Consider the following 18,136-nt stretch of genomic DNA (forward strand, 5'->3'; position numbering starts at 1 on the left):
TTTCGAAGGATTCCCACTGTTGCTTCTTTTCCATTTTTTTGTCTCCACTTTCGAAGCATTGTCCATGCCTTTTCACGGCATTCTTTGAAATCAGTTTCAATATTATCCATGAACGCTGATTCAAGCTTTAAGGCTGTACCCAGGTCTCTCCATTTTGCGCCTACGTCATCACATATTGACCATAAGTGGATTTCATCGACAGGAGCCTGTTCAAATGGTATATCCCTAAAGGTGGCTGCAAAACAAGAAAACATAATTTCAACAAAAATTTTGACTTAATAAGAGCCGCATTAATTATAATTCCAAATGCCATATTTAATAATAACAAGTAACGACTTGGAAGGGATAATGAGTAAAACTGATACTGTTTTATGAATTTATGAACATAAAAACCTTCATTGTTGGCTTCTGAATCAGCCATCCGTCCAAGAGAATCAGTTTTGAATCCCGCTAATCCAGGTTCTGACTCGGCTAAATAAGCTAAAGGAAAGAAAGAAAAAAACACTCCAGTAAGGTTTGCAGAGAATCAACGATCAGGCTTTTTTTCTCTTTCGGAGAACGCATTAAAAAAGTACTATCCTACTCCAGAAAAAGGTGGTAGGAATTATTCAAGAAGTACTTTTCCCGCTCATGCTGAACCTATATTGGCAGTTGAAAATTCTCAATCTAAACAATATATATCGATTCCAATTAGGAAGATTGTGTTTTTGTTTAAGATAGGCCGTCTTCCAGATGCTCTTAAAAGATTATTTTCGTTTTCGAGTAGCATTCTTAGCTATTACACCAGACGATGCAGTTTCTCTTAGATACCACCTTACAGAACAAATATTAGACGGTTTGTGCTATGTTTCCTAGGACCTAAAGTTCTCAATTCTCTGAATATAGAAATCCAAAATGTTACCGTAAAGTTTCGATAGTAGCGACCCCCCGAAAGTAGCGCCCCCCCCCGAAATTAACTTCAATTTTTTGTGGCCGCAAGTAAATCCCGAAAGTAGTGACCCCCCCCCCCCGAAAGCAGCGAGACCAAGTTTTTTTTAATTGTATACCGTCTACCTTTAATTTCTCAATCAATACTCAAAATTTTAGTGTACAATAATATGTTCATGCAGTGTCACAAATTTTTCACGATAACACACTTTCATTTACAACAAGGGGAAGCTTTATGCCACCATTCGTCCTTGACATCAGTAAGAAGAACTAAACCGGTATAATTTCGTATTAACAACAGCAACGTTTCTTCAAATCGAAATTGAAAACTCTATATAGTTTTCGTTGATTAACATGAACATTTCTTCCAATTAAATGATACTGAGATACCGGTACGGGGTACAGACTAAAACGCAGCGGTGCGTCATGCAGTACCATCGTAGCAGTTTGGCTTTCCTCCTCTGCGTCGGTGAAGAACTCGATCTGCTCTATATCGGCTGATTCACCCACCCGGTAGTCCGGTAAACCATCGATATTTATTTCACTGTCCCTGTTGCCGGAAATGGGTAGTCAAATCCCGCATTCCACAAATGAACGGATAACTGTCTTTCAGCCGGTGCAAGGTTTCTTGCCATGCCGTACCCACCCATTTCGTGAAAAGCACACGTTGATCACCAGCAGTCACTTTTTCCGTCATAAAGCGCTCTGGATTTGCGGAAAGTGTTCCGTGGCTAGTCTAGTCTTTAAATTCCGCATTAAATGTAACATCGAGTGGTTAAACCTTGCTCGTTGCGCCGGAAGGTACAAGCCCCAATGTCGTCTGGCACTCTTGCGTCAGAATGGTCTTTACCCTCTTTGTTATTTGAGCTCTATGCGCATCATAGATAAGCTAGAAGTCTATCGCCTGGTTGACCAAACATGTTTGGCTTCTTCAACATATTTCCTCGTTGCACCACGCGTTCTCTTGGAACTTGACCACGACTCTTGGATCATACTGCCTCTTTTCTCCGTCTGGAGTTCTTTGTCCTGTGCCTTAAAGATCCACAAAGGTTTGATGCAAGGCTCACCATCGGCAAATATGGTCAGTTGCACGGTACAGTCTCTCATCATGGCCTTCACCTGTCGTCCGAGTCCTTACTGACTTTTCTCCTTTTTCTGCATAAGTAGCTCACCCTTCAGCTCAGTTGCTTTAACTGTTGCCGTTCTTCTGAAATATCTGTGAAATTGTTGAATAGAGGTACGTAGTGTTTCAGACTTACAAGCCATTGATGGAAAAGATGACTTGCTGTGTATCTGGCTAAAGCAGGAGGGCGCCTGAAGGTGTAAGGGTTCAAGGAGGAGGCATCGAGATTCCTTGCGTCTATGAAATTGGCGTCAAGAAAGGACATAGAAGTCTAAGGAAAGAACTAAGAGATAGTCTAATACAACTCGTCCCGACCACTGACAATACAATCTAGGAAGACACCCGGAGCCCACCCATGTCGCAGTTAAAACATGAAACTGGATAGACGAATTTTGTCTCATTTATTTATTGGTGTTGATATTGATTTAATCCCTTATTGCTGTATTTATCATTGTTACCTTCTTTTTATGAAACACAATCTATGCATATAGAATGCAAATAAGATTCTTTTGTAAAATTTAAAAACGATCTCTGGCTAAAACTTTAAAAATACGAGCTTTCGGCTGTTTGCGCTACAGCCTTCAACGGGTAAAATGATAAAAAGGTAAGAAATACTAGGTGTGAAGTACAAAGTAGGAAATTAAAAATGCTAATAACTAAGAATGTTTGTTAAAAATACTAGGTGTGAAGTACAAAGTAGGAAATTAAAAATGCTAATAACTAAGAATGTTTGTTGAAAAGAATGTTGTATTGTCCGGGCAAAGGACAGGAATTGTTGTCCGCATTGGGAGTTAACTTGGAATGCCACGCTTCTAGTGTTTTTCTTGTTCTAAAACTGCCTTTGTCAATAATAGATGCATTATCAATCACGCAATAGACTTTGATAATGCATCTATTATTGACAAAGGCAGTTTTAGAACAAGAAAAACACTAGAAGCGTGGCATTCCAAGTTAACTCCCAATGCGGACAACAATTCCTGTCCTTTGCCCGGACAATACAACATTCTTTTCAACAAACATTCTTAGTTATTAGCATTTTCAATTTCCTACTTTGTACTTCACACCTAGTATTTTTAACAAACATTCTTAGTTATTAGCATTTTTAATTTCCTACTTTGTACTTCACACCTAGTATTTCTTACCTTTTCATCATTTTACCCGTTGAAGGCTGTAGCGCAAACAGCCGAAAGCTCGTATTTTTAAGGTTTTAGCCAGAGATCGTTTTTAAATTTTACAATATGTTTTATCCTGGCTGCGGCCCCTCTATAAAATTCTTTTGTTCTTTTTTAATTTTTACGGTAGCACACTTTCCCTGTCTAAGTCTAAATTGCGAAAATTACTCCTAAGTTGATTTCCTACGTCCTGTTTTTTTCTTACTTTTCTCAAGCTGCTTCAGTATATGTTTGTTTGAGTGCCAGCAAGTGTTGGTGTTTTTTTATGTATTTGTTTTATGTGTGTAGGTTCTTTCCTTTTCAATCTGAAATATTATGTATCTAAATCATACCATATAACTAATATCTCATATTGTGAAATATGAAATGAGCCTTTAGCACAGTAAGGCCTCTTGGTTTCTCGACAGGATTCCTCGCCAAATTTTCAGTTATATTATATTATATCATATTATATTACATCATAATAATGTATGTGTAATTCCTTTTACCTTCATTGATGTATTACAATTAAAAAATTGCAGAACAAAAAAAGCAAACAAAATTTAAACAAGCAATAATGCCACAAAACAAGAGTCGACGGTCGAGAAAACGATGAAAAGTGATAATGTGACGGTGCAATAGTCATTGGACGGGCATTATCTGCGCTTCCCAGTAAGAAATTCCCTTAAAGGATTATGATAACAACTTTTCATGAAAAATATTTAATTTGGCCCGTAGATGAAAATCAAGTTGAATTCTTATATTTACACTCAGCGTCAAGTTGAGTCAATAGATCTTTGAAATATTTAAAAAGACAGTTAGCAAATATATATATGCATTTCTGTGGTTAAGAAATTTTTTGTGCAGTGTCAGTTCTAAACGAGAGACATACAGATATTTTAGAAGTAGGTTCTGTGACATTATATCCTTTCTGGAATATTATGGGGTGTTAATATTATTCAGTTTGCCGTGCTTTACAAACATTAACATGAACTTTGTGTCTTGCAATTTGGTGTGAAATCATCCGTGTGATTTCACAATCAAGCCAGAACGCAGCACTAGCTCTATTGGATCACAAGTATGATTTCAGACTAAGATTATGCGATACGAAGTGCAATTACCCCTGCCAAAATAAAGGAACATTTAATTCAGTACGATATATTATTGATCCAGTACTGAGATTGTTTGTAATTTGTTGCAAGATTTCCCAAATGGCCTTCCTGTCTTTTATTTTACTTCAATTTGATTGGTTACTTTGAACGAGTCTTGAAATCTGATTGGTTGATTTGCTTTAGTATGAATTTCTTTAAATATCACATTCGTACCTACAGAGTTTTGAAATTCTTTTAACGCACAAGTTATGGCCAGATGCCACGTAATTTCACAAACCACTAAGTTTGCCCGCTGCAATGGTTATGAATGATTGATGATGTCGGGCATATGAGCGATGTTAAGTATTATCTTTGCATAATCATAAATTGCTTCAATTCCTTCAACATTCCACAGCTCCGTTGGTTTGTAATTTTTCATTTTCTCACAACTTCTCATTCTATGAAACATTCTCGCCTCTCTATATCCTATATGAAACGAAGGAGTCAAACCTGTGATTATAATTAGGAACAGAGTTTATTAAACGTGGTTGCTATGGTTTCTTTTCATGATGAAAGTTGTCCTTACGTCTACATGGTCAATCAATTAGATCGCAGCATTCGTCTTCTCCTGTCATCAAGTTACCCTTCTCAAAGTATTATTTGATAAGGCATTGCAAAGAGAATTCGACAACGAAAAGCAACTTTTGGCTGAGCTTTGCCCGTTGATCGCATTCAGGCTATGCACTAATGTTCTGTTTGTTGGCATTCTTTCATCCGGGCCCTTAAGCATGACGAAGGGAATTAATAGTAGAACTCACTGTTGTATTATTTAACCGAAGATTTCGTTGAATGCCATTGCTGGCGTATTTTCATAGAACTAAAAACTAGTTTGGAAAATAAAATCGTGTTACAAGAACCGACTTTCGTAATTTGATAAGGCGTTTGGATGTATTTATGACTTTTTCCCCTTCCTAAGGTTGTCCAAACGTCAGTGACTTTTATGTTATCGACAACATTCCTCTTAAGATTACTCTCCCTCGGACAATCAGACTTAACCACAGATCAACAGTTAGTCCTAGTTTCAAACCATATACGATCTAAACCATTTAAGATAAGGCTTACCGTTCAAATTGAACCTGACTAATTGCGCTCCACAAAAGTAAGTTTTCTAGAACGTTTATGGCACCGCTCTTTGAGACAATTAAACTCACATGACACCCTTAACGCAGAATGCTGTTGTAGCGGGTCAGGATTCAAGAGGAGGAAACTCAAAGACCTGTTGTAAACTCTGGCAGATTTTGGTATATTTAAAGAGATAATTTGCATTTGAATCAACGCAGTTTTGCAATTTAGCAACTTCGTTATGGAAATTTACGATCTTCCTGTTATCACACACCGTCGAGCGGAGGGAACTCAAGGAGAATTTTTTTGAAACAAAGAAACTAGTTCATTAGTTCGCATCCTAATGAAGACTTGCCTACTTCACTGCCTACTTAACTCATGCAATTCACCACATTTTTTCGTGAAAAATGTGTAGGATTACTTGATAATATACTCTCTCAAGTATGTAATTACATTGACACAGTCAGCCTTTTTTTGCATCCCATCAAACACTGACAAGTCTGTTCAAGTTCTTACTGTCGCTCGTTCAACTTCAAGAGAAAAATAAGCAATTACTGGATGAGGTTGAGCATGATATCATGAATTATTGGTTACTTTAATGCCGAGGTCTGAAGCTTGGGTAGATAACATAAACACGAGGTTTTATAATTCATTGACATTGATAATGTTTTGTTATGCATTCTTTAATCAACCTGCAAAAAGAGGCATTACTCGGACGACTTTGAACTCGACATGATATCATGTCAAAAGGAGGTAAGTTTCTAAGGAAACTGTGGTGCTGCGTCGGTGGGTGAGTATAACAGAGTAATTAAAGTGCCCATGACACAATTTTTTTTTTGCGTAAACATCTAGCTTATCATATGTAAAAGCCAATTCCGATAGAAGAAAAATTTCAAAAAACTGAAAACTCGGTTTTTTCGGGCCTTAAAGTGCTCTTATTTTGTCCTTCAAGTGTCCCGTGGACTGGTAACGAATTAGCGGCTGATGAAGTACAAAACTGTGAAAACTCTCAGTTGACACTTAAAAATCTCTCACAACTCTGTGTACCACCTTCAGTAAGCTCTACGGAGAGTTGTGATACATCGTACTCAAGTAGTAGAGAGGAAATGGAAGTTGCGAGTACGGTTCAGCCCCTCTGAAAGAGAACCGCGTGCATCAAACGAAGATTTCGACGATGACTGACAAAGACGGTTTCTCGCCTGCGGTGTTTAGGTCAAGATTACAGCAAAAAATTCCCGTTACTGAATGTTTAGCTTGTTGCGTTTGTGTTTTGATTTGTTCTGATTTTTCACCGAGAAGTCATCTGACAGTTTCACTGCAATTTGCTCTTTTCCTCAGAGATTGCAAAGACAGAGGCTATCGTCGCGATCGTAGAACCGGTCAAACTGAACGCAAAACGAGCGAGTTTATTGTCATCTGATTCAATTGATCTATGTCTTAATCTACGTATTTACTGTACAGACCCGCGGCAACATGAAATCTATTTGTTGTACATGATTAGAAAAAGAGCAAATCATTGGTAAAGGTGACGACCGTTATACGTCTATTCTCCAAAAGATCATAGGTAAGAACCTATCAAAACGGGTGTATAATTGACTTTATAAATTGTGAAAAATGATAACGTGCGTGTGCACTGACGATAAACTACTCTTTATAATACATCTTTTTGCTAACACCCAGAAAAAGTCATAAAATAACTCAATCACGGGCCAGCTGAGCGCTCATTAATCTAAGAGGCTAGAATAACCCTCGGCTACGCCTCAACAAACTCTTTACCACCTTTAGTGCTTTTAAAATTTTTCCCATGAACGCACAGCTCACGCACGAAACAACTGTTCGGAGAATAAGAATCAATTTAACTTCTTTAACTTAACCTTTTTAACCCGCTCACAAGCCATTTCTCCGGTCTACCTCAGATTATTAACACCTCGGATTATTTTGGCACTCTACACTCAATTTTGTAGACACTGGAGTCTAAATTAGAGTTTATGCGTCGTTCAATTCGAAGCTTTGGCATCCTACCTTGGGTAAATCTCCGGGCAAAGGATTGGTTTGTTCAAATTCCCGCCCATCTTTTTTGGTAAAAAGCAAAATTCTACATTTCATGACCAAGCCTTAAAACCCTTGGCCTTGTAGACTTTTTCTTCTAAGCCATTACCTCGCGAAAGTAAACTATTTACCTTTGAAACTTTCATATTCAAAGATATAACACTTGCATTCATACTTTCGGTTCAAATTCCCCACCTCACGCAGGCAAGGTTCAAATTCTCTTTCCCCCCCCCCCCCTTTCAAGTAAGGACGAGTGAAAGGGTTAATAGTTGAATAATGAGCTTGATATATCTTGTGGGAAACTTTGCTGAGTGCGAAGCCTGAATCACCTGTCACGTTTGGAAATAAACAGCGAATAATCTTATCGTTTTATATTAAATCTACCAGTCGTCCAAATTTCACAAAATAGGCGTAGACTTTTATTTCATTTTGCTTCTAACGCACACTGGTAGGCTACTCACTACTTAATGCCGAATAGAGGGCGAGTAGCGTGGCCAATCAGATTGTTAAGTTTTGATAAAACTTGAGCTGCACAACCCCATTTAGTTTTTAATGTTCGACAGTTACAACGTTTGGCTATTTCTGACTCAATGAGCAACTCTTTCTCTCTTTAGTTACTTTTATATCCCGTCCTCTTGCGTTATCCTTCCTCAGCACTTGAATAAGAGAAAAAATGCCTCAGTCTCTAATTGTGTTCAGCAAGTTGTCAAAATTCTTACTTTTTATTAACTCCTTGAGTCTATTTCGGTGTTCCACTCCCTCATAATTTTTTGCGTGCTTCAATACACAGATGAACACAAAACGCTTCACTCAATGAAGTAATCTTTTATTTCCCACTTTAAGTCTATTCACTGAAAGCTCGTCAGAAATATTAATGCGGATGTTTTTGAAAAATAGGCTGACATTGCACATAACACATTTAAAAACTACGCCCCTTATCACGATTATTAACAGTTTGATAATTCTCTCCTTCTCCTCTGGTTTGGGAAATTCAATAACCCACTAATTTCCTGAGTGAATGAGTTCTTCGTGACAAAACTCGAGCAGACGAAGATTGACACCCTATCGCTAAGGCTCGTGTGTAAGATGATTGTTTACACGTCTTACTTATATTCTAGACCATTGTAATATGGTCACTTTAGAATAAAGTAGCATGGGCAACTGGCAGATTCTTCCATTCTCTTACTTTTCAATGTCTACAATTTCATGTAACTGCTTCTAAGACACTGATTAGCGATACCCTTGAAAAAAACGATCATAAAAATTTGCATATTTACTATCTTTGAATATGGAAGCGATCTCGGTAATGAACACTACTTAAGCAGCAGTGAATGTTTTTGTCCGGCCTTATTTCACTACTTAGCGGACTTACAAAGATCGTAATTCTTCGACAATGTCGGTGATGAAGTCGCAAAAAGCGGCAGAAGACAGTAAAAACAAAGAAAACATAAAATATTCCCTTTGGCTTGTTATGCAATAAACACCGTTGGCTTTCATTCCCGACTCTTAAAATAGACAAGTCGTTCTTTATTATTTGTAAGCAAATCTTTTTTTTTTTTTTTTCTTTTTTATGAAAGCATTTCTTGCGTTTACATACAAAGTAGAAATTAAGGAAGAGAAAAAAAAGAGAAAAAGACACACACACTTATATAGTACAAATAGAAGAATACCAAGCAAAACACACACACAAAGCTATTACAGCAATACAGTTACCTAGTATGTAAATTACAATGACATCACTTTAATGCGCAATCGAAAATTCTTATATTGATAATTGCGCAATAGAAGTCTATAAATTATTATTATTATCATTATTATTATTATTAATGATCAAAATTAATCATGAAATTAATAAAGCAAATCTTTTTGCTATATGATGAACCCTTTATTAACCAAGCTTGTTCGGTTAAAATGGCTGGATGCGCCAACTCTCAAATCAAGTTGGGCACAAGTGAGATTGAGAGCTAGTTGAATTTGAGGGCTTCCACAACGATCTAGTTCAGTTTCAGAGGCTTCTTGTTAAAATATATTCGATTGCGTTTTGATGGGTTTAGGAGTCGATGAGCTTTCTTTGGATCTGTTGTTCGACACTCACAACATTTTTGTTATCGTTGACTCTTCGATTAGACCCTGTTCTGGTGTATCATCCTTTTTCAATTTTCTTCGTTAGCGTTGGCAACTTTTTAATAAGATTCATCTTTCACCGAACGCTCAAGACTCGATTAGGAAACTTTTAACTGAAGTATTACTGAATACCATTTCCTCCAAATTGGCCGATAAATTTGAAGTTTTAACTTCAGCCCACCTCAAGGTCAACCCACGGGTATTTGACCCGGAGGTGGCCTGGCTGGGGTGGGAATACAAGTGTAAGTTAGGGAGCGAATGGCTCAGAAGAAAAGTTCTACAAGGTCTAGGTTTCAAGCTTAGTCAATAAGTAGAAAGTCACGGTAGTTGATTTTAACGAAAAAGAAACCTGACTATTAAATCGGGCACTTGGGTAGGGCTTTTGAACACAATTTTAGCCCAGGGGGCGGGAATTTGAACGAACCAATCTTCAAAAGTTCAAATGACCGGGGGTTGTTCAAGTCTCGGTTGTGCATCAAGCAGCATACAACCATAACATGTTTGACTCAATCAACCAGTCACTTATTTATAAACACAAGGTTGATAGCTTTAAATGTCGTTCAAAATACTCTTTTGATAAATCATCTATGTAAAGAAGGAATTCTATAAATTTATTTACTGGTATCAGTCTTATTTAAAACTATATGAAGGCTACCTGTGACCTACCACTTTAAAAGCTATAGTCGTGATCCTCTTAGAAATCCCACCTAATCTGCGGTGCTTTACAATTTTATATTCTAGCAGTTTATTGACCTTGTCTATCTGAGTCAATTCTTTAAGACACAAGATCATCCAACGAAGCGGCACACCACCACATGTTTGATTGTATGATAAGATTTATTAGTAATCCTTGCTATTCGATTGATTCTCGGAAGTGCGATTTGCTCATGAATCGCATTATGTTTTACTCTAAATCGCATCTTTTTCCCAGCCAATAAGAGAGCATCTCGAAAACAGTACAACCAAACGGATTTCAAGGCTTGTTTAAAGTAACTGATCAATTTGTAGAAAAATGAAAGACGAAAAAAGCCATACTTGCAACTTCAGATCGAAGCTGCACTGTGCGCTTGTTTGAATTTGAAATCAAGCATATGATTTCGCACCTAATAATATACATGGAAAAATTACTCAGTTCTTATAGGTTAAGATAAATGCAGTTTTCAGGTAATTCAGTGTAGAAGAGAGTTAATTCAGTGCAGAACAGGGTTAATTCAGTGCAAAGAAAGAAACAAATCAGACATTCTGATTGGTCAATAATCAAAGAAACTCACAGATAGCCAATCAAATGTAAGCCTTGGATGTCGCAACAAAATTTGAAAATTTGAAAATTTGCGAGCGAAACAATGGCCAGCGTTTTAAGTAGGTTTTCTTTCGCCACCGCGGCTGAAAAACAGCTTAAACAACGAAAACATTGTAGAAAGCACTGCTTTTTGGTTGTCCGTTTGGAAAAAGTGGTGTTTAGAGAATGGAATTGCCTAGGGAATCGAAAATTACGAGCCGACCCAGCTTAACACTTTGCTCTAACGATCCAACGCCGAAATTTAAAACAAACATGGTTTAACCTCGGAAACGACGATTCCATTTCATCGAAAGTGATTCGGACACAGACTGAACAATTCCTTGAACTGTTTAGCCGGACTTTGAACTTTTTTGCACCTTAAAGGTGTGAAGGTATCATTGCATATTATTTTTTTGATCGTACGCAGTTGTTTTGACCGAACGCACGGTTTGAATAAATTATTTTTTGCACTTGATGCGCGCGCTTTGCTTATGTTTAATTATTTTTCCATGTATATTATTCTAACTTCTTTAGTGAAAAATTTATATCAGTGAAGGCTGAAGAGAATCTAGTGATAACGATTATTAGTCGTTAGTTAATAATGGTAGCTCAACGGAGTGGAGTGCAATTTGTATAGGTAATCACATGATTTTGAGTGCAATTTGGAATAAATAAGCACGAGTAAATTTTTTTAAAGACTAACAAAACTAACTTTTGTTAGTCTTTAAAAAAATTTACTCGTGCTTATTTATTCCAAATTGCACTCAAAATCATGTGATTACCTATACAAATTGCACTCCACTCCGTTGAGCTACCATTATTAACTAACGACTAATAATCGTTATCACTAGATTCTCTTCAGCCTTCACTGATATAAATTTTTCACTAAAGAAGTTTGAAGGAGATTTTCTCATGTAGCTCATAAGTTACCAGTAAATGTTAATGATGGTCTTACGTTATTATGGCAGCAAAGAAGTTGCTGTCTTTGCTTCGTAGGTCGAACAAACCATCAGGCGTCCAAAGCTATTTTGCCTTCAGAAAATTTGCATTAATAAAACTTTTGATCAATCAGCGGTTAGATGATATTAGTTTATTCAAGGTTGCTATAATACATACTATTTGTAACGGAAATTCATAACAGTTGCACTTTTGGCAGCGCTGTTTCATTGGTTTGCTTGTTTTGCTTCTCCAATATTAAGGAGGTGTTCACAACTACGGAACGGTGTTTAAAAAGCAATGCCTTTTTACAACCGTAACACTGCAGTGTGTGTTTGATTGTGGATAAGCTGTATCTTTTGTCTCCTGTAGTCCCAGTTGTTAAATATAGAATGAGTGTTAACGCACACTTAGGTGCGCGGAGACGAAACTACTCCGGCTAAAATTTCAACTAACATTCTTTACCACAATGTCTTTACTACAATGTCATTTCAAGGAACCAGTCCACTTTTTCGAGCAATGTCGTTTAATGAAGTTCTTGAAGTCTATTAAAAACTAAGAAGAAAGTTGATTTCAAACCCTTTAAGAACTTATTCGAGGACCAAACAATAAAAGTGCAAGCAATATTCGTGTCGCTTGCTGCTGAAATAAATCATCACGGCTTGGCCTGAATAGTCATTCATGAGAGCGAATGTATCAATTTTATTGTGCAACATGAAATACAGACTTTGACCAAATGTCACGCAGCGGAAAACTTGAGACAAACCAGTCGACCATAAACACCGAATGCTTTAAGGAGACTTTTCAGATCAGTGTTTGTTGAGAAGATATTTATCCTTTCGACTGGTCGAACACCATGCGATCCACTGATGAGAAATTACCCAAGACCACCATGCGCGCCCAAATACGAAGTTACCCGATAAGACCATGCGCACCTAGTTTGTTCTAATTAAGATCATTTTCTACCCACAATGATGTTACCCGTGCCCCATAGAACCACATTAAGAACCAGTGAAACAAATAACACTTCAAGAAAATTTATTTCTTGTTTTTTGACAAACTTCAACAACAATTTTACAACTGTCCCGGATGTATGTGACCTACGTCACACGTCACGCATTACGCATTTCCGTTACGATTATCACTAATTTCTACTGGTTTACAACCTAACAATAACAACATTTTTCACTTTCATATAGATAAACGCGGGAGCTCCTATGATGCCTCCTCGGGTGTCTGACCTCTAGGCCGGAAACGCTGCGAAGGCAACTAACCCTGGAATATTTTCACTCAGCGACTTTTGATACAGCAGGAATGACTTGAAGATGCTTCTTTTCTCTTTCGTAAATAATATTCACAGTGCCAAGTAGATGCTCAACCTAAAAACTATAAAGATCTTTAAACTATAAAGATCTTTGATTCAATAAACTTGCAATCTACTCCTGCCCACACAGTGAACGGAAGTACTCCAAAGTAGCAAAACGAAGGATATATCACACACCAAAGAAAACCTAAGAACGTACAAACAAAGAGTCATCTGACTCTGCAAGTATGCTCTTTTATAGTTATTGATATTGTAAGGAAGTCGTCCACAAAACCTTCACTATTTCAAAATTTAAGAAGTTAGTTAAAAGCGATATTGTTAACGATTTTTAGTTACGTGTATTTACATTCTTTTAAATTGTAGTTGTGTCGTTTCCCAAATTATCTGGTGAGCTAGTCTCTCCTATTTCCGTATTTCCTCGAGGAAGCGCCCACGTTCCAATAAGCGCCCTCCTCCAAATAAGCCCAAACTCACAAGGCCAATTTATCAAAGCACCGCCCCCTACTCCCTCACTTTCCTAAAAATAGGGATAAAAGTGACACATGTTTCTTTTGCCATAGCACTTATAACTTTTAGGCTTCTACTACAGCTAAATCATCAAAGGAGGATAGTTTCTTCACCGTTCCAGTTATTTCCTCCTTGCATAGTTCCTTTATGTCCGTTATCCGTTTTTTAAATTTTTGTCCATCTTAAAAAGCGACCTCCTTCGAATAAGTGCCCCTTCCTTTGGCCAAGTTTTTAAATAAGCGCCCGGGCGCTTATTCGAGAAAATACGGTGGGTATTTAATGTGATTAACTGTTATAAGGTGTCATAGATATTCAGTTGTGTGCTTTTCTTATACAATATTTTATACTCGTGTGTAAATTGAACTATTTCACTTTCCTAATAGCGCAGTGATAGCCTTTTTTCTCTTCTTTTTCTTTCTTTTAATGTATCTATCTTGCTGACCTGTATTCTATTTTCATCTAATGCTGATGTCAACTAGCTGCCTAGCTCCGCTAACCACTTTAGTTATTCCTGGAAGCCAGTCCTCTGAATTTATTTTCAACATTTTTTTTTAAGGTAAGAGAGAGTGCAAATACACATTGTTGTCATTGTTGTTGATGTTGTTACTCGCCAAAAACTCTGGGTTCAGGCATTCAAGGTTGTTAGCCTCTTACATATACAGGAGCATTCCGAACAGCTCAATTCCAGATAAATATATTCCATATTTGTGAGAGGAATTTCTACCTGTTTGGAAAATTCGAAAATAACGGTAAGCTCCCACTTCTCCTCCAACCGACCACGTACCGGTATAAAATGGAGGAGGAGCAGAAAACTGTGTATCATTCTTGCTGTGAAGAGTTTCAAGTTCTTCCCAGTTCATCTTATCATTAGATCCCTGCAGTTTCCAGTGTGCAAGAGCTGACTCTCCATCTCTTTTGCCTTGTAATAGAGAGTAATGTGTGATTACAAGACGGAAACTTGGGCCCAGATCAATAGACCACCACGAGCCTTCTGTCTCTTTTGTTCCACTGGTAGTTCCTTTCTGATGGTCAAATATGTCACTTGCTTTTCCTGGTCCATCGGAAGATCTTGAAGCAAGCACTTTTGATGAGTCAGAATGTCTCCTCAAGAAGCATATAACACCATGGCATATTTTGGTAAATTCCTTTCCAGTTGGTAAGAAGAAGCCTGATTGGGAGCAAATTTTATGTTAGAATATAATTATAAATACAACGTAATACCCGATCATTTAATGTACAGCAACTATCAGTAACAATCCATTCATCACTTCATTTGTTGGTAAAGTCTACCAAGTAACGGAGATACTGTGTGCAGTCTGATTGCCAAAAACAGATCTTTTATTGTAATGGAAAACTCATGGCTAAGTTAGGAAAGCAATCAATGAACTTTACGATCGATTTTTAGGCGAACCGTTGTTCACTTGGAATGCTAAGAAAATATAGGTCCTAAAAGATTGTTTATCACTGGTCCTCTCAGCCGTGCCTCGCAAACCTTTTTCCCGTTTCTCTTAAAATCTTGTGGAGTTATAACATCGACAATTAGCTGCTGCCCCATCCACTTTAAAAAACATTAACTAAACACGAGGTGGTTGACGTGGCATGTTTGCAAACCCAAGACGCAGCCGAAGGTTTGCAAAACTTTCGAGAATCCTCCCAGCCTCTCGAGAGTTTAGATGACAGTATGAAAACACAAAAAAAAAAATGTAAAGCTTTCATAAAACATATCTCTCCAAAAACATGATAAATAAAGGAAAAGGCTGTTTACTTACTTCCGTCTTGATTGATACAGATTTTCTTAATACATGCTTTGGAGGATGGCGTTTCCTGCTAGCTTATCAGATCGCACATCTTACAACACATAAACCAATCAAAATTCACTTTATAAAAATGAAAGTCACGTTGAAATTTGGCACAAGCCAACACCGTGTGGATTAAACGGTTTCATCTTTGAATAATAGTAAATTTGACGAAAAAATAACGAAATGTTCAAAATATACAAGTCCTTAAAGAAAAAACTAAAGGAGGCACGATTTTATTCAGCTGAAAATGAAAGTGATGAAAGCTTGCCCAACTTGGCAGCCCGAGAACATGTTTGAGAAGTTGAAGTGCGTATCATTCATCCTGCCTTGTGAAGTTTTTCTGGTCAGTACAGTTTTGCTATCCCATACTGAGTTGAAGAATTTAATAAATATCATTGCCACTGAGGAAGTAGGTTTTTAACGTCGAAAACGTCTTGAGAAAAATCACATTTTATAAAAAGTTTTGAAAGTCAAAACAGGGTGACCAATCGGCCATACGAAGCTTGCTGTCAGACATTAAGACACTCACTATACTGTAGCACATAGCTGGGTTTCGTAAACTTTTGGACATAAAATCTTTCTTGTAGAGGATTTCATTACAGACAGAAAACTTTCCTTGTAAAATGTTTACTGCGAATTTTTTTGATTATTTTGTCGTCTCTGAGCTCCCTCGACGAGGTCGTCCAGCTCAAGATTATCAAAGCAGGCAAAGCGCTGAAGTTCTTCTTCATTTTTATTTATCTTTGTTTTATTTTTTTTTTGCTCGGGCTCATGGGGGAAAGAGAAAGCTAAACCCCAAACCAATCTTTGGCAATTTTTTCTTAATTTCAAATATTTGTTATTTGTAATTAAAATTACTTTTTTTAATGCGAAAGCTTTGAGTCTGAATTTTTTATTTAGGCCGGGAAACCTCAAAGCGTGACGTCACACCCGTATTTACGCACTCTCATCTAAACTCGCCAATCGACCAATAAGAGCGCGCGCACTATCTCTATTATTTTATTATACATTATGGTGTAAGGGATAACGTAAGGATAAACAAACTTAACTAAAACATATTCAACACGGACAGCGACATTATCATTGTGCCTACGTACTTACGATTTCGGAAGTTGAGATTCTTAAGCTCCTCTTTTAGCTTTTGGCATTCTTTCAAACTGTTGCTCGCTGTTTTGGTGAGCATGATCATTTGAGTTGACAGCTCACACTTTTCAGACTTAAGTTCCTCGTTCATTGTTCCTAGTTTTTCAATCTGTTCCTCCATTTTTTTGTGTTCTGTCAAAACTGTTTCTTTCTGTGTCTCAATCTCTTCAATTTTTCTCTGTAACTTTCTGATTTCTACCAAACGTTTATCATTTTTGTTTTCTAGGATGCTGATATTCATATCCTTTTTCTTGATTACTTTATCCATGGTGTCTTTCCATTCCTCTTTCTCGTTTCTGTGCATGCTCTCGAGTCGGGTGATGTCCTTCATTAATCTATCTCTTTCTTCTTTTATATCATTTGGGTCCTCCTCCAAATTAAGACACCGCCCACACAGCTGGTTTCCTAAGTAAACAGTCATTAAAATCAAATTAAACACGCGTGATTACGAAAAAAACTACAGCAGGCGGATGAATCCCATATTTTCTCTATTCAAAGTTCACGGCTCTGGTACTTAAGTCGGCCGGGTGAACTCAGCGTCTAAACGAGCTCTACGTTAACGGAATGCAATTTTCCGAAATTTTTTTTTGGATGATTTTTCATCGCTCACCCTCCGTGACCCAAGGTTAGGTGTTCAAAACAGGGCGACATTTCCGGATCAATAGGAGCCTGAAATGTGTCCTCAGCCAATCGAGCGCGCGCATCTCTATAGTCACTGAAACAATTAATATGTGTTATTGACCAAGCGTGAGGTCAAAATGGCTGGATAACAATTCCCACTGTTGCTCCATTTCCGTTTTTTTCTTCCTCTTTTGAAGCGCTTTCCGTGCCCTCTCACGGCATTCGCTGTGATCAGTCTCAATATTATTCTTCAACGCTGATTCAAGCCCTAAGACTGCTCCTAGGCCTCTTCAGTCTGCGCCTACTTCATCACATACGGACCATATGTGGATTTCAGTGACAGGAGCGTGTTCAAATCGTATACCACCAGAGGTGGCTGCAAAACAAGTACATATAATTTGAACAAAAATTGTGACTTTAAAAAAGCTGCGATAATTCTAATTCCTAATGCCACATTTGATAATAACAGTTAACGACTTGGAAGGGATAATGAGTAAAACTGATACCGTTTCATGAATTTATGAACATAAAAGACCTTTATTGCTGGCTTCTGAATCATCCATCCGTCCAAGAGAATCGGTTTTGAATCCCGTTAAATTTTGATTATTTCCAGCGTTTGATTCGGCCAAATTAGCTGAAGGACAGAAAAAAATACATTAATGTAAGGATTGCAGTTAATCTACTAGCAGGTCCTTTTTTCTTTCGGGGAACGCATTTAAAAGGTGTTATCCTACTCCAGTTAGGAGTTATATCAAAACAGGGCGACATTTCCGGCTCAATAGGAGCCTGAATGGTCAACTCTGAGCCTTGAATAAATTGAAGGTGTCTCTTCTGTTCGCTTACCAATTCGCTCTGACGAAGGGTTAACGCTCGAAACGTCAGCTTTGAAGCTCTTTACGGTGGCCAATTTACGTTATCAACTCAGTTGATAACGGCACTA

The 18,136-nt window shown here is 37.5% G+C and overlaps 2 protein-coding genes across 3 annotated transcripts in view; both read right to left on the reverse strand.

Annotated features, from left to right (window-relative positions):
* The window catches only part of LOC149040334 (uncharacterized), a 59,729-nt gene extending 54,179 nt beyond the window's left edge, over positions 1 to 5,550 (reverse strand). Inside the window, exons 1-2 of one of the 2 annotated variants that reach the window (XM_089182167.1) lie at positions 5,415 to 5,550; positions 394 to 480 (exon numbers count right to left, since the gene is read on the reverse strand). In XM_089182167.1, coding sequence (XP_089038293.1) covers positions 394 to 421 — 28 coding nt within the window. In that variant the 5' untranslated portion in view covers positions 422 to 480; positions 5,415 to 5,550. The remainder of the gene's footprint in view (positions 1 to 393; positions 481 to 5,414) is intronic. The other variant, XM_089182161.1, reaches the window with a different exon arrangement.
* A 7,273-nt stretch (positions 5,551 to 12,823) lies between these two features.
* LOC149040337 (uncharacterized) lies at positions 12,824 to 17,842 on the reverse strand. Its single transcript, XM_089182175.1, has 3 exons — positions 17,732 to 17,842; positions 16,534 to 16,980; positions 12,824 to 14,801 (listed from the first exon to the last, which is right to left on the reverse strand). Exons 1-3 carry the CDS (start codon positions 17,757 to 17,759, stop codon positions 14,284 to 14,286), a joined length of 993 nt encoding a protein of 330 aa, XP_089038301.1. The 5' UTR covers positions 17,760 to 17,842; the 3' UTR covers positions 12,824 to 14,283.
* Positions 17,843 to 18,136: the final 294 nt, after the last annotated feature.

This window comes from Pocillopora damicornis, chromosome 9, assembly GCF_964200805.1.
Source record: "Pocillopora damicornis chromosome 9, jaPocDami1.2, whole genome shotgun sequence".
In the NCBI taxonomy this organism is placed as follows: Eukaryota; Metazoa; Cnidaria; class Anthozoa; order Scleractinia; family Pocilloporidae; genus Pocillopora; species Pocillopora damicornis.